The following is a 21,469-nucleotide window of genomic DNA, read 5'->3' as shown; positions in this document are numbered from 1 at the left end:
TTGAGTCATAGGCCTTCTTGTAATCAATCCAGGCAGTGCACAGGTTGGTCAGTCTGGTCTTGCAGTCTCGGCTGATTGTTCTGTCTACCAGTAGCTGGTGTTTTGCGCCTCTGGTATTCTTGCCAATTCCTTTCTGTGTCCCGCTCATGTATTGACCCATGTGCCTGTTCATCTTAGCCGATATGATGCCTGACAGGAGCTTCCATGTAGTACTGAGGCAGGTTATTGGTCGGTAGTTGGAGGGGACCGGTCCCTTCTTGGGGTCCTTGGGGATCAGGACCGTCCGGCCTTCAGTTAGCCATTCCGGGTGTCTCTCGTTAACTAGCAGCTGGTTCATTTGTGCTGCCAGACGCTCGTGGAGTGCAGTCAGCTTCTTCAGCCAGTAGGCGTGAACCATGTCGGGCCCTGGTGCTGTCCAACTCTTCATACTGGAGACCCTTTCTTGGATATCTGCCACTGTGATGGTTACTGGACCCTGTTCAGGGAGGTCGCTGTGGTCTGCCCTCAGATCCTCTAGCCACTGAGCATTGCCGTTATGGGTTGCATCCTTCTCCCATATGCTCTTCCAGTATTGCTCCGTCTCCAGCCTTGGTGGTGCTGTTCTCTTATTGTTCCCTTGCCACTGAGAGTACACCTTTGCTGGTTCTGTGGAGAACAGCTGGTTTATTCTCCTGCCTTCTATCTCTCTGGTGTACCTCCTCAAGCGGCTGGCCAAGGCTGTGAGTCTTTGCTTGGCAGTTTCCAAGGCCTCAGGTATGGACAGCTTGCTGTATTTCTTAGGCACCTTATTTGTCGCACCTTTCTGCAACTCTGTTAGTTGGCTAACCTCCCTCTGTGCTACTTTGATCTTGCCCTCTAGCCTCCTTCTCCATGGAGGGTACTGCCCCTTGTGGCTGTTCAACTTGTAGCCAAGCATCTCACTGATCACTGCTGCCGTATTGTAGATCAGCTTGTTAGTGTCGGTAATCGTGGTTGTAGGTATTGCCCGTAGTGCTGCATTAACATCATCTAGCAGACCTTCTGAGGGTACTTCACGTAATCTTGGTAACCGGCTACGGGGGATCCAGGTTTCAAGCTTGGCCATGATCCTATTTTTCAGGTCAGTTCCTCTCGCACTCAACGATCCTTCTCCTATCGCACTTGGGGCTATGTACCCAATCTCGGGTGGGGGTGATGATATCTCCCCCCTGACCTGGCGTCCTGACTCCTCCTTGCCGTAGCATTTGTGTTGTACCTCGTCAATCTCTAGCTGTGAGAGCAGTCCCTTCTTTCGAATGTTGGAACACTGAGCTACTAGTTGTTTCGCCGTCATTGTGGATGTTGGGTATCGAAGAATCCATAGGTCCCTCATCCTATTCATGTAGCCCCTTCCGCCGGGGTTACTTGCGTAGTAGCATTCCAACAACGCCCTGTTTTCGTCCCTTGCCCACCGATGCCTTCTTGTTCCAGTAGCCCACTTTTCGTCAGGGTGCCCTGGTTCCTCAACACCTGACGCGGACCTTGTTGATCCGGGCGACGTCCGAGCCGGCATGCCTTCATATTTATCTGTCTCGCTCATGTCTGCGGTAGGCTTGCTTAGCATAGGGGGTCTAGCCTTAGGACCCTTACTGGATACAGACGCCCCAGGCAGGAATCGAACTTGCGATATATATATATATATATATATATATATATATATATATGTGTGTGTGTGTGTGTGTATTATATATATTACACAGAGAGAGAGAGAGAACACAGAACTTCAGTAGTAACTTTAACCCAACAATTATTCAGCTTAAGCAGTATTTATTTCTTTTTATTCCTATAAATTCCAGTCTTACGTGAATTCACTATTTGACTTCAGTTTTTGTGTTAAACTCCAGAGAGGTTTTCTTCTGTGAAATTAAGCCAAGAGAAACAAGATCTGAAAAAAAAGAAAAGATTTATACATAAAAACATTTGTTGATGAATGAATTACAGGCAAGGATATGCCCAAAGGTTTAGTTCCTCTGGATGTTTCCAAGGAAAATTGTTTTGTCACTCATCCAAGTGACTTCTCCAGTGTCACAGATGAGTGATGAAACATTTCTCCCACTGAAAACCATTGTGTCCAGCTGAATTCAATCAGTTTTTTCAGGTGAGTTGTTAGATACTGTGCTCATGAGGACAGTGGGTTTCAACTTGCAGCACACCACACAGTTGCCATATTTAATGAAAGATCAAAACACTTAATTGAGCAGAATTAAGTCCAAATGTAACACCTCACACGATGACACATCACACATGACCCAGCATTGTTCTAAGAATGCAAACTTTCTTATTAGAAGTTGCCACAGCTGCCAGAAAGGGACACGTTTCTGAATGATCTTAATCAGTAGTCACTGCTCTCTCTCTTGCTGCACGGACAATGTAACGTCTATGATAAGCGCCAAGGTTTGTGTCCTAGTCAGAATTAAGCCATCCTTTGCTTCCAGGTTAGGGAAAAGTGGAACAGGAGATATTCAAATACAGCTGCTGGTGAGTTCTACAAAAACAAAATACAGTTTATAAAAACACTTGCAGGTGAATCACCACTGATTTATCAGTGACATTCATTTACTCAAAAACTACTGATCAGTGGATAACTGGAATTTATAGTTTATAATAAATGGAACTAAATATGCCAGATGTGCTGTGATGCTTGTGTGATTTTTAACAGGACCCTACAAAACTTTACACTACTCGTGCTACTTTACCAAAACGCTTGATGGCTAAGTGTGCAGTTCCTGCTGTAAATCGATTCACTCTTAAGATTCAGAAATCTAAGTGATAAGAGGCCGGAAATGTGTGCACTCGCTTATTAACGTAAATCAGTAGTTTCTAAATGCACCTAAATCCCCTGTGTATGGAAATCTTGATTCTGTTCATCTGGACGTACCTTTTTAAGTGGGAAAAACATCCATCCACAAAGGTACGTCCAGATGAACAAAATCATCTTTTTGGGGTTAAACCAATAGTGTCACTGCCCTCTGCTAAGACTGAAGTCATTGCCGACCTTACTTTTCTCAATACTAAACTTTGTACTTTTATTTTAGCTTAAATGTAAACAACAGCACCAAAAAACAAACTTCTTAAAATGTCTTTTTTTCGTTTCTTTTTTCCTCAAAATAAATTGTGACCGGGCTTATTGGCTGAGGTGGTGGAGCAAAACAGCGACACGTTAAGTGTGATTGCTCAAGTTCCTGTATGAACCGAACAACTCTGAAAATCCGAGGAAAAGCTGAGTGTATTTTCTTTAAAGCTCCGATGGAATTTGATGGACTACCAGGACTTTATCACACAGGTATATGAAGAGTGGTATCACTAGAAGGTGTGCACACAATGTCTCACTTCATGGTTGCTCTTCACCAACCTCTGGTGTCACTTTGTAGTCACTTGTCTTATTATTGTCTTATTTGTTGCTTTTTAGGGTTTGTGAGCACAAGCAGAGGTTTTTGCTTGGGAAGCAACCGTGACCTCTTTTTGAGAGGCTTCTCTAACGTTTAATGGTCGTGAAATATGTCAAACTTTTCTCCTCTACTTTAACAGTTGAGAGCATTTTGAACACAGTGGACAAAAGGTGCGCATTGAGGATTTTGAACTATGGCGTTTCAGTGTTGTCGCTGCCTCGGATTCGTGGACACAGATCCTTATTCACTTAGCTGCTGTTTACAGTTTAAAAGTCTTCATCAGAACAAGCACTTATAGTTGTACTTTTCTCCTCAATGTCTTTGAAAAGTAAGCTGACTACATATGTATAGCATATCATGGGCCGGTGTCCTGCAGGTTTTTGATATTATCAAATGATCAGTTCATTACCAGGCTTCTGGAGAACTTTAAGACATGTTGAGGACGTCATTTAGCCATTTAAATCAGCTGTGTTGTATCATGGACACATCTAAAACCTGCAGGACACTGGCCCTCACAAAAAAAATCTTAAAATGTACTTGCAGAACCAGGACATTACCCGGACATTTTCTATTTTTCTACAGATTCCTTTTTACAGTGTAAAGCAACACAGCTGTTTCCTCCAATAACTGATGGACTTTTTGCATATCGTAACATAAATATTCATACACTCAATACACTCAAAAAACAAGCATGAACCTTTCTGAGCATGGTTTTGTGTCTCTGCTTATAATTTGGTTACTAAGACAATAATGATCCTGACATGTGCTGTGTTCTCAGTCGGTGCCCATATAACACTTTTAAATATCTTATCATCAAGTACCTGCATCCTGCTGGAGAACTGTACGTAAAACACACAAACACACCAGTGAACACAGCTGCTGAACATCTGTATCTTCATAAACTCTGTTATCTTGTACCCGTCTCTGCATCTGTGTTCCAGTCTGGGATTTTGTCCCTCCTGCTCCCCCATCCAACACCTCCACTCCAAAGTAAGTTTCTGTGGTGCTTTGTGTCATGGACCCCGCCGTATTAGTCAGAGGCCCCTTTACTACAGTTCGGAGTCGCGGACCTTCAGTAATAGTAATAAATCACACAGCAATAGTACATTCACGTTGTTGTAAAAAGCATGATAATATATTAAGTAATCCAAAGTATTCAGAATACATTACTGTCATTGAGTAACGTAACGGAATACGTTACAGAATACATTTTGGGGCATGTATTCTGTATTCTGTAATGGAATACATTTTAAAAGTAACCTTCCCAACACTGTAAATGAACATTTGTTTTTTAAATTAATTTTTTTAATTATTTGACTATATATGAATATAGTGCTTGTGTATAAATACACAAACAATACACATATGCTTTCATGCTTTCAATTGTGTAATTTAAGTGATCTAGGTAGCTCTGTTTTAGAAGTTCAGTTCATGCTAGAAATGTGTTTTGGAGTATGTACGTGTTTTGTCTCTAGGGGCCACCGCATATATTTATATATAAACATATATAAATAAAACTACTTTTTTTTTACATTAGTAATTCCTTTTGTGCATAATTTGATATTATTTTTAATAATTAATTAATTAAAGCAACAAAACAACCTGAAGAGCCGGTTCGGAGCCGAAAGAGCCGGCTCTTTTTAGTGAGCCGAACCGAAAGAGCCGGTTCTCTAAAAACAGCCGGAAATCCCATCACTAGCAGGCAGGCAGAAGTGGTGGACCCAAAATGCAGGACTCTGAAAACGCAGCTTTATTGCTGGACAAACTCTTCGTAAAATAAAAGCCGCAAAACCAAAGCAAAACCGAGACTCTAAACAGAGGTGCTGGAGGACTGGACATAACAAACACACAGCAAGTTGAAGGTAACCGACGTTAACGACGCGACAACAATAACTAACTGACAGGGACTAAAATACACTGGCAGGCACATGAGGAAACGAGGAACAGGTGGGCACACAGCTGGGACTCAATAGGCAAGACAAGACAAGGGAGTAAAGCAGAATACACTCACATGAGACAAGACCTTCAAAGTAAAACAGGAAATCCACAACATGAACTCAGGGACACAAACAGGGCACAAGGGGAGGACACAGAATACCAAAATAAGAATAAACTAGAACAGAAGACAATAATCATACTAAACACAAAACGCTGGGTCAACGACCCAGCACCATGACACCATACCTTGGTTACATTTTTGAGTTGAAAGCAGCTGAGTTGCACCTTGCACCTGAGGATGAAAAAAAATGTCACAAAGTGGTGTGTAGCCTTATCCCTCACTAATGAGTCGAGAGTGAGACTGCCGGACAACACTGGAGCATTGCAGTACATGTCAGTTTTCAATGTGGAGGAAACTCTAAAGCACAACAAGAGCCCTGGAGAAATAGAAAAAAATTGCTAACCTCCTTGGCTTCTCCCATGAAGTGATAGATAAGAGTGTCCACCAATGGCGTACTATCCATCTGGAATGAGACAAAAAATTTCTGGAGTGAGTTTTGGAAGTACAGGGATGCAGCTGATATCAACCCGTTTCAAGAACTTGCAAAGGCTGATGTGTCTGTATTGTCCTTGCCACACTCAAATGCTGAAGTTGAGAGAGTATTCAGCCAGATGAGTGTGGTAAAAAGCAAACAAAAAACACCAGCTGCCTGATAACGAGATGAGATGATGAGATAGCCTTTATTTGTCAGTTGCAGGTCTTTTGCCCACAACCGAGATGACAGACCTTGCCGACCGTACATAGAATACACCAACATCACATTGGGGAGACAGGTCAGGCCAGGTAGCGAGGAAAAAAAACATCGAAATGTGTAACACAAAAGGATAATACAGGAATGCACAGATATCAACACACCATAGCACAATAAACACAGACAAGCAACATGGGAAAGCGTTCCAGTGTGTACATCTGATCTGGGACCGCTGCAATCTTCGACTGCGCCTCCAGCTGACCCGATGTCCACATCAGAGGGGAGGTAAGCGTTGGAGGTGGCGTTGGATCCGGGGTAGGGAGGGTGATGCGTCAGTGAGTGCTTATCAGTATCAGTATATGTGTTTGCGTGTCCATAGTTCAGCTGAGACAGTGTCCTTCGCCCTGCCAGGCTAAGTAAACAGTCTTCCAGCCAACCCAGGTGGCCTGGTAGGGAATGGGAAGGAACAGACTCAACACAGTCGTTATCAGGGAGTTTTTGTTCGGCTCCAGCCTTGAGCTCACAGCTGGCGCCAAAGGGGTAGCCGGATTATGATGGTAATTTTTCTTTTGCAACAACTCATGAGAATTTCAAAGCTGTTCTTTAACACTCCGACACTGGTCTCTCAATCTCCCGTTGGAGAACCGCGAGATTCCCATGATGGTATCAAACTTGCGTTCCGTGGTGTTGTCATTCTTTTGCTCAGAGAGCCGATTCTGAGAACTCACAACTGCAGTGAGCTGTTCTGCGAGGTGTTATTCTGAGTATTCACGGCAGCTGTAAGCGTCTCCAAGGTCTTAACCATGCTGCTTTCAATGAGCCTGTTCTGAGAAGTCGCGCCTCGTCCCATCGTTTCAATCCCAGCGGGCAGCCTTGGGGGGGTTTGAACAGCTCGTTCCGCTGTCTTAATTCTCCGATAAGCCAGGGCCAAGCCAGCTCCGATCAGGAAGAACCCTGTTATCATGGTTTCGAATAGATAGATATCTTCAGCGTCCTCGATCGACAGTCCCGCCAGGCACACGATCCTCCATTTCTGCCACCCGTCCATCGTGTATCCGGCAGGGGAAGTCCCTCCAGGGCACTCGGGCTCTCCTGAGCCCAGACTTCTCGTTGAGAAAAGGGTGTCAATAGCATTCAGAGACCAGTTGATCAAATCCATAATTCTCTTTAGGTTTTAGAAACAGACTGTGAGAGTGTGTTCCAGGGAAAGTAATACAAAAAACATGAGACTAGACAAGGACATAAGCAGGGAAGATAAGGGAGAGGAGAGGAGAAAAAGTGCATCCGCCTCCTCCGAGAGCCAAATACAATAATGTTTTGCAGCTTTTTGGCACATCAGCTGCTTACTCATTTAAGTCAAGTGCTGCAGTTGCTGAACATGAGATGAAAATGAGGATGACCTACTCTTTCTGTGAGCCAGCACAGCCTGTGTGTGTGTGTGTGTGTGTGGAGGGATGTCTGAAAAAACAAAACAAAGCAATCAGCCTGAATTAGGACCAGACTAATCTTTTTTTCACAGTGACACTGTTTATTTCTACTGTCTGTTTTTGGTCCATTTAGATTGCTAATGTAGTTTGTTAACAAAATGATGGTTAAAAACTTTTACCCTTAGTCTTGTGTGGTTTAAAACTACTTAAAAAGCGTGCCTATTTCGGGTCACTTTTGCCAGTCCCAAGCCCGAATAAAGGAGGAGGGTTGGAATTAAGATAAATGTAACTTGTAGTTCTAAATATATTCTAAATGCATTTAGGGTGTTTTTTACTCACTTTATGTCTTTTCCACGATGTTATTTCTCTTTCCTACAGCGTAGTTTACAAGCATGACCAATTATGCAAATTAGGCGATGGCATCACTTCTAGCGGCTTCTAGAACAGCCTATAGTGATTTTCCATAATGAGGAGTTGACATTACTGCCCCAGTGCAAGATGTACATCATGTATTTGGAGCTGCTACCTGCAGTGTTCGTTCTCTGTCTTGCCTCTTGAGAAGTCAGCTCAGCTAAAGGTTTGCTTGCAGCTATGGTGGCAATGATCAAAAGTGTGAGGGCTTAATTTACAAGAGCTGTGTGCCTATGAACGGCAAGTGTAGGTGTGTTTTCTCTTTCCAGTGCTCTTTTACAAATGGAATGCAGCAGCCCTGTGAACCTCTGTGTCCTGTGATGTGCTGCTTCATTAAACAGATTCAGGATGTGCATTTATCTGATAGACTGTTCGTCTGCTTTGCTGACAGCCAGGTATAAAGCTTTACATAAACAGATACACTGCCACTGGATTTTGGAGGCCATTTCCCTAGCATAAAGTACCAAAGGTCTCTCATTGCCTCAGTGTGTGAGACCACATACCACCAGGGAATGGCAGCCTTATTTAAAGGGTTTATATGAGTGATATCATCACAAACCCAGAGGGTTCATACGAGAGGCTGATCCAAAAGCAGACTCAAGAGCTGACTTACTTTTTGATCAAGCTTTATTTACACACCAAAACAAGGATTATCTGTACACGCGTGCACACACACACAAACACACACACATGGAGAGATTTCTGGCAAGCAGTTCTGAAACAGAGGAAAGACTGCAGTGAGCTAAGACTTTATTACAGAAGGTAGCCGTGGTTTGGGGGATGCAGGACTGATCTGATTATGGTCAGAACCAGTCTGCTTGAGGAGAGGAGGGCTGTAGAGGCTGTGCAAAGGTTGGAGGTCGTTAAGTAGTGACATCATATTTTTTAGTTTGGCTGAAGAAGGGAGGCGTTGACTGGCATTCAGTGGGCACAACAGGGGAGGCCAGCAATTTGGATGGAGAGGAATTCTCCAGAGAAGCAGGGCTAATCAGAGTAGGAATGTTAGGAAAGGAGAATGTATCCAGCTGTGGAGTGGCAGGGAGGTGGTTAAGGAGTGACCACATGTCTTCCTGAATGTCAGCGAAACCAATAGGCTCTTTTTGGTGTTGAAAGAATGTGGCAGAAGAGGTAAATGATGTGGATAGAGACGTATATACAGGAGAAGCAGGGTTGGTCTGATTTAGGTGATGACCAGTGAGTGGAGAGGAGGGCTGCTGAGACTGCTCAGAAGTGAGGAGGGGGTCAAGCTGTTCCACCACTGACAGCAGTGCTTCATCAGTGTCACTGACAAAAGTGGCCTGGAGCTGGACGGGTGCAGCAGAGGAGGCCAGTGATGCAGATGGGGAGAAATCCACACGAGAAGCTGGGAGGACCGGATTTACTTGACACACAGGTGCATCAACTGTTGTCTGTGTGTTCTGCAGCTGCACACACGATGACTGCTGATCAGGAAGGTTGGTAACAGCTGGCTGTCTCTGTGGCTGCTCAAGAGGCTCCTTCGCAACTGAATAGGAAGAAGATGGCTGTGTCTGAGCTGGCGTCACACAAAGCCTCTTGGCCTGTTGATCTTCCTGTTTAGGTTCAGATGCTGCACAAACAAACACAAACAAAAACACAGTAAGTCTTCTTTTGTTAACAGATTTCCGTCTTCTTTTCATCACATTTCACATGAAAAAACGTCGTAATTCCCAGAAATCTCCTCTCACCTGTGCTCGAGGTGCGATTTCGTGTTCTCTTCCTCTTTTTGCCCTAAAAACAAAAATATGAGAATTTTCATCAGTTGATCCAAACTCTGTGCACTGGTTGCTTCATAATTCAGTGCAGTGATGGGCACATGTATGAACTGCATGTTAGCACTTTGTGTTTGTGTGTTTTACGTACAGTTCTCCAGCAGGATGCAGGTACTGGATCATTTGTGGAATCCCGAGCACATTACGCTTGAAACACACACACAAAAAAAAAAAGAAACACACAAAACACACAACAGATGATGAGAAAAGCTGGAATGCTGTGATCTATCCACTCGGTGGAAGAAGTGATCAGTGGGAGGAGAAGATGTGCATAAAACTACATTCATACATAGCTGGACTTTGATCTCCTGCGTTATTCTTTGGAATTATGTTTGCTAAACACCTGTTTTCCTCTTCATCCTGTTCCGGACCCTTTTGTTACCGCTCCACACACACACCCCTAGACCTCCTTCGTGAGGATGTAACAGTAGAGGAGCAGAGTCCATCATTACTGAGGCAGTCTCTCCTGCATGAAGTCCAGGTGCTGGTTTTCAGGTGTGTGTCTGATGCCACAAAGCTGACTCAGAACCGTAACACCCCACATCTATGAAACAGATGTGGGTGTGTTCTCATCTCTCAGAGGAGTCCAAATCGTCATCAAACAGACCTACGGACACACAAAAACATTTGAAAACATAAACAACCAGACAATCAGCAGTGATTTCATTATTATTCATATATTATTCATTATTTCCACATCATTTACTGTATATATCACAGCATTTGGGGCCTTTATAAGCACACTAAACATTACTAAACTGAATCAATTTCAGATTTTGTTTTTCATGATGTATATTTTATTAATAATTAAGTTTCATTAGCTGTATCTTTACCATACATTTGCTGCACAGGTGTATATACAGGTGCAATGAATGCTTAAATTGTACTGATTAGCACAATGCTAAGTTTCAGTATATTGGTGATTAGAAATGTCTTGTTAGTGGGAAAGTTTTTTATTCTTAAATGCAGACATCTCAAAGCTAAACCATGTATAAACAGATGGTGACAGAAGTCGCTGAAACTTGTAAATGAAACAAAGCCCATAAACTTTTAACACTTTTCAGTAAGTTCAATTCATGTTAAAAGGACGCCTCCTCCCTATATAAGATGTGGATCATGATTTCCCTTTCTGTTCACACTATGCATAGGTTCTTGGATTCTACATTGCCCCTGTTTTTCTTTCTTTCTTTCTTTTGTTATTTCTCGTTTTTGTTTTTTTTATCTCTCTTTTTCGTCTGTTGCAATGCTCAACCGTATATATTTAGATGCTTGGATAACTAATGGTGCCTTATATGTTTTTATTGTTATAAAGTTAATGAATGAGAAGAAAACACATGACCCATTTAACCCACTTCCGTGTCAACGTTAACTGAAACTGTTCAGACATGTTCAGGACTGCGCGCTATTTTCGCATACCGTCCTTACCTACTTGCTCCCCCTCCCCGTCTATTTACTTGTAGTGTCGTCCTTAAATTGACTTTTCAGCACCTTTCACCACTCAGGATCAAAATAGGGGGGAAAAAATGAAGAATAAAATATAATTTTTAAAACCTGTGTTGTTGATACACGAGTTTCTTTCTTTTTAACGTACAGTTTTAAATGTTTCATATTAAATTTTAGAAAGCGCTTAGTTCTCACGGACTAACGATGGATAAACAAATCTCCCACCCGCCACGAGCATGCGCATTTTGCGCAACTATGACGCAAACATGCCTCGACTTGAGGGGCATCTAAACAGCTAAACATGGCCCTGTTCGCATACAGCAGACTGTCACATTTACTGAAAATATCAGTTTATAAATCTTCGGTTTTACGAACGGGGAGCGAAATAAAACATGGAGCTACGTGCTGTGTACAGTTTAAACGCTGCCAGGTAATGTTTTTCTGTGTTTCTCTTCGTACGACTTCAGTTAATGTAGCTCTCTGTTGGTGATAAGCTAAACGGAAACTCAACAACACGACCGGAAATAACATGTTCAGAATAAAAGCGACAATCGTAAAATATACTGAGGGAATTAAACAATCCGGAACACACCTTTATTTTAACACACACAAGAGTTAAAATGGTTTTACTTGATCAGATGTTGCTGTTCTCCTTTATGTAGCGTTCTAAACTTTAGCTGTAACACCCACATTTAGAACACGAAAAGATAATTTTGAAACTTTAAACCGGAAGTGGTTATTGATTTCATAAATACTTGACTGTTAATTATAGAACTATATATATATATATATATATATATATATATATATATATATACTGTTACCTTAATACTATTAACAACCAATTACATATCGTGAACATGTTTCTAAGAATAGTAGCAAGCATAGTAATCCCACTCTGTGCACTCTCTATTATATATGGTATAAGGTTTGTTTATCCCAAAAGGTTAAATCTGTTCATCTGGACGTAGCGTTTTCAGTGAGAGAAACGTTATGTCACTTATTCAAGTGATTCAGCTGATTACAGGTTCCCCCAACCTTATGCTAGGGTGACCATACTTTGATTTCCAAAAAAGAGGACACTTGGCTCAGTCATGAAGAACTTGCTTAAAGAAATATATAAAATCGGCCCAGGCATTTTCACTAAAGAAGGAGAAACAGGAGAGGGAGGGGGAGAGAATGAGAGAAGAATCAGAATCAGAATACTTTATTGATCCCTGGGGGAAATTATTTTTTGTTACAGTGCTCCATTATAAACCAACATTAAGACAAAACAGACAATACGCTAACTAAGAATAGTACAATATATAAATATATATGTGATATACACATATATACACATATATACGTCACATAAGAAGAGGCAGCTGACAGTGTAAAGACGCAGAATAACTCCAGCTTTGTGTCTTTTTCCATTCTAGCTGAAGTACGGGACAAACTGTTCCTTTTCACCTTCATACGAAAAGTGTAATATTTTCTCTGAATACGGGACGATTAGTTTTTTTACGGGACGGTTGGCAACTCTACTAACTAACCTTATGAATAAAGTTCAACATCAGTAACATCATAGCACCCACCCAGATGTATAGAAACTCCATCATGCTAGCTAGTATGCAGTGTGAGTTATTATAACTGACTGTAAAAAGTCAGCACAACGAAAATAAACTACACCTAAACTTGGTTTACATCTGACCCAGATAGACTGCAGGTCGAAACTTCTTACCTGAAGTTCAGGGTCTCTCCTCCTCCTGCCTCCCGTTTTTCCCTCATCCACCTGCTGGCCTCTGTCGAAGCTCCGCCACAGCCACCACCAAACAACTGAGTTATTTTTACACATCGGCCAGCATCTGGCCAACCCACCACCTATTTATTGTTTATACCGTTACAAAAAAAACTCCATCGGCCCACCGGGCAGATGCCCAGTATGCCCGATGGCAAGTCCAGCTATGGTCGGTACGAGGGAAATTTCTTTTGCAGTTCGTTTAAAAGATGGACTTTGGGGTCTTTTTATAAGGTTGGGGAAACCTGCAGTCAGCTGAGACTGAAGAAGTCTTTTGGATGAGTGATGAAACGTTTCTCCCACTGAAAAATGCTATGTCCAGATGAATAGAATCAACCTTTTGGGATTTACTTACCTGCGTGCATCAAGAAAAGGTTTGTTTACATTTTATGTTCAGATCAAAGTCCATTTATCATAGACCACAGTGTCATCTGGGACTATCTGTAATTTCAGCGTTAATGTGTCTTTTGGTCTTTTAATCTCTCAAACACAAACTAAACTTTTGCGTTGTTTACATTATTTACTGGTTTGTTGTTTTACAGAGGTCAGTGGACAGTAAGGCATTGCAGGAGAGGCAGAGGCAGCAGATGGCCCGAGGTCTCCCCAAACAGAAGCCCATCCCAGGGGTCAAGCAAGTCATTGTTGTGGCTTCAGGAAAAGGTGGTGTTGGGAAGTCCACTACTGCAGGTGCTCAGTAAAACTCATACTAAACAATGGAAAATTCTCTCACCATCTTTTTTCTTCCAGAGCTATTTTATTTTTAAGAGGGTAAAATTGGTGCTTTTGAATGAATTCCTTTTTAGGTATGGCCTTGTTTGGAGTTTATAGAACAATGCCAAAAAAAAAGGGAAGAAAAAAGGTTCTGAAATGGAAAAGTAATTGGTGAAGTAGATTTCATCTGCTATTGCAGTGTTTTCTGCTAAACGTTACTTAACAAGAAACCATTTTGAACGTAAGATCTTATACTTTTTACTTTGGCGCTGATCATAAAAGATCTTTAAATAGAAAAATATTAAAAGAAAATCATGTTTCAGGTGGCCTAATGTTTGAACATTTTCAATGAGAAGTATTTGATTTGATTTGGTCTGTTTTTTCTCTCATGCCAGTGAATTTGGCTCTAGGATTAATGGCCAATGACATGGTAAGGAATCTGCTTTATCATTATATATTATATATTTTATATACTATATATGTATGTAATTTCAGCCAACAAAAAACAACACACATATGACAGTGAGCTGTTAGTCTGTCCTCCTCAGAGCTATACTGTATGACTTTTTCTCTCTCTTCCAGTCAAAGTCTGTGGGTCTGTTGGATGCCGATGTGTTTGGTCCATCGATTCCCAAACTTATGAACCTGAAAGGAAACCCAGAGCTCAGTGACAGTATGGCTAGTTCAATTCAGCTGAAGGTTTCTAAAATTCCAGTAAACATTTTATAACAGAAAAGTGTTTTTTTATTTCTTTTTTTTACATATCTTTCAGATAATCGGATGATCCCCCTGACCAACTATGGGGTTCCTTGGTGAGACTGTCATCAACATTACATCACAACCTTTTTGTTATACCCATAAATAGCCCTAAATCATGTCTATTATGTGACCTATTCTTCTGATTCACTTTCTTCTCTGCCAGCATGTCTATGGGTTTTCTGGTTGATGATGTGGCTCCGATAGTGTGGCGGGGGCTCATGGTGATGTCTGGTATAGAGAAACTGCTCAGACAGGTGAGACCAGTTTAGATTGCACTGTCAGTTTATTGAATTTAAAGGAAGCTGATGAAACATGTTTTGTGATTGTAGGTGGACTGGGGGTCGTTGGACTATTTGGTAGTGGACATGCCTCCTGGGACTGGAGACGTCCAGCTGTCGATCACCCAGAACATCCCCATAGCAGGTGGGTTTGTCACACATCACCTAATACAAATGATGTTTTCTAAACACATAACTTCACTTTTTAAAAGTATCCTCATTGCTGTAGCCCCCAGAAGTAAATAACACATGTTTAGTTTAAAGTTAAGTCGGGTCATGTGATGTTTGTCTTGTACAGGTGCGGTTATTGTGTCCACGCCGCAGGACATCGCTCTGCTGGATGCTCGCAGAGGAGCCGAGATGTTTAAGAAAGTGAACGTGCCGGTAATGTGTTGATGTGTGTGTTAGTGTATGCATAAACTATTGGATTCAGGTTGGGTCGATGAATACAACAGGAAGTGATATTTTCTTTCCTGCAGGTTCTGGGTCTGGTTCAGAACATGAGCGTCTTCCAGTGCCCCAAATGCAATCATGAGACCCACATCTTCGGCTCTGATGGGGCCCGACAGCTTGCAGACACTTTGGGAGTCACATTTTTAGGTTGGACCGTCACTTTCATTTAATTTGTTTTTAGTGATGTCCGAGGGTGCTCGAAGTAGTTTGCTGTCCGTATTAACCCTCGTATGCTCCAAGACATTAGGTGCAGTAAAAGTGGCATGCATAAAGTTGAGGGAACATATATATTTTATAGGAATTTTTTCATTCATGTTGTCATTCCTAAATTCTTTAGTGGGCTTTTGACAAAGTAAGACTCAGGAATCAGATTTTTCTTTTATCTGTTAAAAGCTAAGATTTATTTTTGGGCTTTTTACCTTTGTCAGACTCAAACCCGGGCCACCACATTTCAGTCGGAAGGAATATGGGTACCTCTTCAATCAGTCTGCTAAACTGGCACCCAAAAGCTATAGTTCATATAGATTACCAAGAGGAATGCAGCTTAGAGATTCACATTTACCACAGCAGCCTGACAGCATGAACTCAGCAGCACTCTCTGTATTCCCTGGGGCAAAGCTGTGGATAGTCCTAACACACATCGTACAATTTAACTTAATCATTTTCTTCGCCATCTTATTGATGGTGAACAAACCCCATATTTAAGTCATAGCACACAACTTTCATGGACCTGGCCTGTCACATGAGACAGTTTTATCCGCATCGTGGTAGATGTTTGTGTGACCTTGAAGATCTAACACTTGCTTTTTGCAAATGCCTCTAGTTGCTATGTTTTGACTGTTAGACTACTATAGAGTCCTAACCCAGACCTGTCTGGAAAGTGGCATTAATTTTGCAAAGAAAAAAAGCTTTTTGCCTCAACACCCCCATATCTGGAATGAACCGAGTGACTTGGATGTGTCTCATTGCCGTCACAAGGATGATTTGACATTGGTTTTATGAACTATTTCATTTGAAAACAACAAAGTAAAGCTTTTGATTTTCTGTTTCTGAAAACATTGAAACCATTTTTGATTTCTTTTATATTTAACATGTGATTTCATGTATATGTGACTGTTTCCAGGTGACATCCCTCTTCACATAACCATCAGAGAGACATCAGACAGAGGACAGCCAGTGGTCATCTCTTCTCCCAACAGCCCTGAGGTCTCTGTTTGAATCTATTCTATTCTGTTTTGCTCTTCTTTTTTTCAAAAAAAGAAATATTTATTTATTTTTTTTATTCTACCCCACATTTCTCTCTTTCGTTTTCTCATTCTTATTTTATAAATGAACAAAATAGTATGAGTAAAACTTCAAACTTTATCGGTAAACCACTCACTGAAAGCAGATAACACAATACAACAAAAATATAATATTATGTCCTAGTTATTTATTCTTCAGCTTCAGTAGAAATCTGTTCATATACCTGCTCAGCTACACTGCAGCACTGAGGTGTAACTTGGTTTTATTTTCACTGTCCAGGCAGCAGCATACAGGACGGTGGCGTCTGCTGTGGTCCAGAGACTACAGAAAGTCAGTAGTTGACAGACGCTTCAAGATGAAGTCAGCTGGGTGACGCATGAAGACGTTGAATGACACGTATACAGAACACAGACTAACGCACAAAGTCATCTGCTGTCCAAAACGCACAAAAGAATGTCGATTCTTATCCATGTTGTAACAGTATTTTTATTGTGTGTCCATGTAGTTCTCTGACAGCGTTTCATAAAACGGTCAGCTACACAACCCTAGTCTTAACCCTTTCTGATCTGCTCGCATGCTGTTGGCCATAAATGGCAGCACATTAGCTGGATGCCAGTAAAGTAAAGACAGTAATATAATAATTCCTTTGTCTTGTTTTCCTTTTCTTTTCCTGCAGAAAAAAAAGTGTTGAATATTATTGTATTAGATAATTGTCTGCATCATGATATACACAATGATTTAACAGTCAATTTGAATTTGTTTTTCTGGTGTGTTTTTGTCATTTTAGTGAGAAATCAAAGTAATAAAAACATCAAGGATTTTTGCCTCTATGAAGTATTGCTCTTATTTGTATACAGAGTAAAAGTCATAGATCCTGTACGAAAATGACCTTTTCATCTGCTTTATGCAGTTCCATGAATAACCAGCAGAGAGGGCTGTGTGCATTTAAATAAATGAATTACACATCAGGATGTGTAACCTGAAACATTTTGGTTTCTGGCTGCTCCTCTGTGATTTTCTTGGCTGTTATTCTGTGTTCATCTTTTCTCCACACAGGTCAGAAGTCTCCCTCGTCACGCTGTCAGGGTTCACTCGATAAAGAGTTTGATGCCCAGGCAGTACTTACATCGAAACTAAAGCCATTTCTTTTGTGTGGCAAATAGGGACAATTTCTCTTGTGTGTCTGCAGAGGTGTTTTCAGGAGGTCGTATGTTTGCTTTTTGGACATTTTGTCTCTTTTTGGAGTTGTCCTTGTTTGCTCCTAGGTTGTTTTGTGTCTTCCCGGTGTTTGTGCCTGTCACTCTGAGATTGTTTTGTGTCCGTGCAGCGTCATTTTGTGTCTCCTGAGGATGTTGTATCTCTCAGGTTGTTGTGTGTCTCTTGGAGGTTGTTTCCTGTCTTGGTTGTGTCCTTTTGTAGTTTTTTTTGAAGGCGTTTTTGCATCTCCGCCGTCAGTGCGTTTCTCTCTGGGGTTGTTTTGAGTCAGTGTGTTTCTTTGTGGTTACTCTTTGTGTCTGAGGTTTTGTGTTTTCTTTTGTGTCTCTGGTGTGCATTTTTGTCTCCTGTTGATGTTGTTTTCTGTTTCCAGTGTGTGTTTGTGCCTCTCTTAGGTTATTTAGTGTCTTTTTTGTTATCCTATTTGTATTTTGTGTGTTGTTTTAATTATTTAATGTCACTTTAAAATTGTTTTGTGTCATTTTGTGTCACTCTGTTATTATTACATACCTCCAATCCTGTTTTGTGTGCATGTGTGTGTTTTTGCGAGTGTGTGTGTGTGGTTTTTAAAAATTATATATTTTGTGTCTCTGGTGTACATTTGTATCTCTCTGAGATTGTTTTGTGCCTTTTTAGTGTTGTTATCCATCCCTGGTGTATATTTGTGTGTCTGATGTTGTTTTGTGTTTTTAATTGTGTGTCCAGTGTACATTTGTGTGTCAGTGGCTGTTTGGTGTCTTTCTATTCTTTAGTGTGTTTTTAGTGCTGTTTTGTGTCTCTAGTGTACGTTTGTGTCTCTGGTGTATATTTGTGTCTCTAGGGCTTTTTGTTGTGCCTCTTTGATGTTGTTTTGTGCCTCTTTATATTTTGTGTGTGTGTTTGTGGTCATCTTTTTCTATACTAGTCATCATCCAGTCTGAGTTAGGCCAATTTAATGACGTGGTTTCTTGTAAAATCTATTCTTCTAGTGAAACTGATGAGTCGTTGTTTATTCGCGGGTTCACCTTTTGCATTGTGTTCACAGTGTCTTGCTATAACAGGCTAAATGTCTGCTGTTATTTAAAGGGATTTGAATCACTGCTGTTATTGCAGTATTTTAGGAAATGTCCAAACTTGTTACTATAGTAAAGGTGATAAAGAGACATGGGGATGAAGAATGGCTTCAGAGACAAGCTAAAGTGCAATAGCTCATTAATGATAGCTGCAATCATTAAATATATTAAAATCTTGTTTATTTTGACCAGGAAAGAGTCACATGACTTTTAGGGGGCATAAAACAAAGAGGAGGGAGTCAGTGACACGACCAGACTGAGTCTTTGGGTTAAAACAGGCGTTTTTCTCACACGCTCTCTGCCAGAAACTGTTGACCACAGCTGTGAAATGTCTGAGTGTGTTGGCGCAGAACTACACCCACACATAAAACACACATTTCTGTCACTTTAGAGGACCTTACATTCACTGCTACTCGTCTCAACTAAGAATTTCGGCACATTTCTGTTCATCCACACAGCGTTACAGCGACATACAGGTTCATACACAGACACATACACACAAGGAATGAACAATGATTTCTTATCTGAGTTGTCTGCTGATTTCTGTCAGTTTTCCAGAGAACTCCCCCTCCCCACTCGGTATGTGTGTGAATCAGCCCGTACACAAAGGCCTCTCTGCTTTTCACAAAAGAATGAAGGCTGCTTTTTGTTTTTGCTTCGTTTTATATGTAAAATAGATGTAACAGACGAATACAAAATGAAACAAAATGTTTACAGTGCTATGATAAAGTATTTTCCTCCTTAATTATAATTTTATTTGCATATTTGTCACACATGCATGTTTCAGGTCATCAGACAAATTTGAATCTCAGTCAAATGTAATCCAATGACTTTATTTTCTAAGACTCCAGAGAATCCAGTGAGAGCCGTTATCCACAAATGGAGAAAACTTCCCAGGAGTGGTTGGCCTACCAGAATTACTCTATTGATGACTCATCCAGGCCTCACTCAGTCATGGTCAGTGTTCATGGTTCAACAATAAGAAAAGTGACAAAACAAAAATGGCATCCATGGGTGAGTTCTTAGCCAAAACCACTGCTGACCATAAAAGTTCCACAAAGGGTCATCTAACTCTTCCCCCAAACTCCCCAAGAGTTTAAGAAAATATTATGTGGACGAGACAAAAGTGGAACTTTTTGGAAGGTTCAAGTCCTGTTACATCTGGCGTAAAAAGTAACAGCATTTCATAAAAACAACATCATAGCAACAGTCAAACAAGGTAGTGGTAGTGTGATGGTCTGAGGCTGTTTTACTGCTGCAGGATCTGGATGATTTGTCATAACTGATGAAACCATAAACTGCTCTTTACCAGAAGATCCTGAAGGATTATTTTGCACTGTCAAGCTCAAGCACACTCGTGTTATAAGCCCACCTCTGAATGATTCAGAAAACAAAATTAAGTTTTCGCACTGGCCTATAGTCAAAGTCTGGACCCATCATCGAATACGACTGAACTAAAACAAGGTTTTTAAAAACCTTTAGAGTAATTTTAATTGGTTTCTCTTTGAGGTAATTTTGTATCTGTTTGTGATCATATTGTGTCTCTTTTTTTTTTTTTTAAATCTCTTTGTTGTTATTTTGTGTCTTTTTGGTTGCTCTGCATCTTTTTCAGGCTGTTTTTAGTCTAATGAGGTTTTTTTCCATGGATTGGATTTGTGTCATGTCACTGCTTTGTGTTTTATCGTGTATAGTTAACTTCTCTCTGTGAATAAATGATTAACTTTCCATCAGTGAATTACTAATTACTTTCACTTGGGGATCTGAATTAGGCACCCATGATCCCTGCAGCAACATGGAACATGAAGGGGCTTTTTGGTGCCTGGATTCTTTGATTTGAAAATTCTCTACAAATAACACACTGGATGAATCTAATCAGGATCACAACACTTGATTATAATCCTAATGGAAGAAAAAAGAAGTCTAAGATGAACTACTGTTACTAAAAAACTAGCTAGTCAAAAATAGGAGAGTGTTCAACTCCACGAGATAACACCTTCCTTTGGGATTCTTCTCCATAGCTGACATGGCTGCATGACATTTCTGCACATTCACGCTGCTAAATGTCAGAGATGTGGTACTAGATTAAGCTCAGGTGATTGAGGAGTCAGCTGAATTCTGTCATGTTCATCGGACTATTTAGATATGAATTTTGACACATTGTATTATCCTAAACTGACCACGTGGCAGCTATGGCAGCAATATTCAGACAGGCTTTGCCATTTAAACAATGATCGATCGGTACTAAGGAGCACAAAGTGTGCCAAAGAGCATTCGCTGCACCATTAAACCACCAGCAGCGCTCCAGACTGTTGACACAAGGCTTTGGCTCAAGGTTGGACGTGAGCGTTGTGAGCCTGAGCTGCTTTTCTGCTCAGGTCAGCAAACAGCTTATCTGAGTTACTGTTGCCTCTCTGGCAGCTCCATCACTTCAGTCTTTACACTATTCTGCGTAAACTAGAGACACTGTCATGATCCTCAGTTTATGGTGTGTGAGCTGAGAGCTGAGATCGCAAGATGTCTGACTGCACAACGCTGCTTTGAAATCATGGATGCTAAACACACACACACACACATGCAGGTAAACCCAGCGGGAGGATGTCGACCCATCACTCAACATATTAATTTCACTGACTAACCCTCTCTCTCTGTGCGTACCTCTGTGGAGAATTGACATCAAACTCATTTAACCTTGTATCAGGAAGTCAATTCTATTTCAGCTCAGGAAATGAAGCAGACAGACGGGAGGAGATGAGGTGAAGCGTCTCATCCTCGGCTCATGGGAAAACTTCACATGCACATAAAACACTG

At 41.1% G+C, this 21,469-nt stretch overlaps 2 protein-coding genes and 1 long non-coding RNA gene across 3 annotated transcripts; 1 reads left to right on the top strand and 2 right to left on the bottom strand.

The window, feature by feature from the left end:
• Positions 1–1,777: 1,777 nt before the first annotated feature.
• On the bottom strand, positions 1,778–5,956 carry LOC147306370 (uncharacterized). Its single transcript, XR_015126396.1, has 3 exons — positions 5,810–5,956; positions 5,592–5,637; positions 1,778–1,903 (listed from the first exon to the last, which is right to left on the bottom strand). It is a non-coding gene; the product is annotated as an uncharacterized LOC147306370 (long non-coding RNA).
• A 2,660-nt stretch (positions 5,957–8,616) lies between these two features.
• Positions 8,617–9,867, bottom strand: LOC147306369 (uncharacterized; the record flags this gene model as incomplete). Its single annotated transcript, XM_086275865.1, has 3 exons — positions 8,617–9,523; positions 9,642–9,684; positions 9,817–9,867. Coding segments are annotated over 3 exons (819 nt in total), but the record flags the coding sequence as incomplete, so codon positions are not given.
• A 1,556-nt stretch (positions 9,868–11,423) lies between these two features.
• On the top strand, positions 11,424–17,381 carry nubpl (nucleotide binding protein-like). The gene is made up of 11 exons (XM_086275361.1): positions 11,424–11,598; positions 13,491–13,635; positions 14,055–14,089; positions 14,242–14,332; positions 14,432–14,471; positions 14,582–14,672; positions 14,748–14,841; positions 14,995–15,080; positions 15,176–15,296; positions 16,273–16,355; positions 16,674–17,381. The coding sequence occupies exons 1-11, from the start codon at positions 11,470–11,472 to the stop codon at positions 16,734–16,736; spliced, it is 978 nt and encodes a 325-aa protein (XP_086131487.1). The 5' UTR covers positions 11,424–11,469; the 3' UTR covers positions 16,737–17,381.
• The last annotated feature ends 4,088 nt before the right edge of the window (positions 17,382–21,469 follow it).

The sequence above is a fragment of the Aulonocara sp. 'chitande type north' Nkhata Bay genome, linkage group LG19 (genome assembly GCF_057382095.1).
Source record: "Aulonocara sp. 'chitande type north' Nkhata Bay isolate Kocher_YH1m ecotype deep benthic linkage group LG19, A_spYH_male_GT1.1, whole genome shotgun sequence".
Lineage (NCBI taxonomy): Eukaryota > Metazoa > Chordata > Actinopteri > Cichliformes > Cichlidae > Aulonocara > Aulonocara sp. 'chitande type north' Nkhata Bay.
Note: the sequence above shows the minus strand (reverse complement) of the source record. Positions and strands in the feature narration are given on the sequence as shown.

Excerpts from the sequence above, each read along its gene's own strand:
- nubpl (XM_086275361.1), top strand. The coding sequence starts at position 11,470 with ATGGCCCTGTTCGCATACAGCAGACTGTCACATTTACTGAAAATATCA. Across the intron at positions 14,472-14,581 it reads ACCAACTATGGGGTTCCTTG|CATGTCTATGGGTTTTCTGG; the intron begins GTGAGACTGTCA and ends CTTCTCTGCCAG. Across the intron at positions 14,673-14,747 it reads TAGAGAAACTGCTCAGACAG|GTGGACTGGGGGTCGTTGGA; the intron begins GTGAGACCAGTT and ends TTGTGATTGTAG.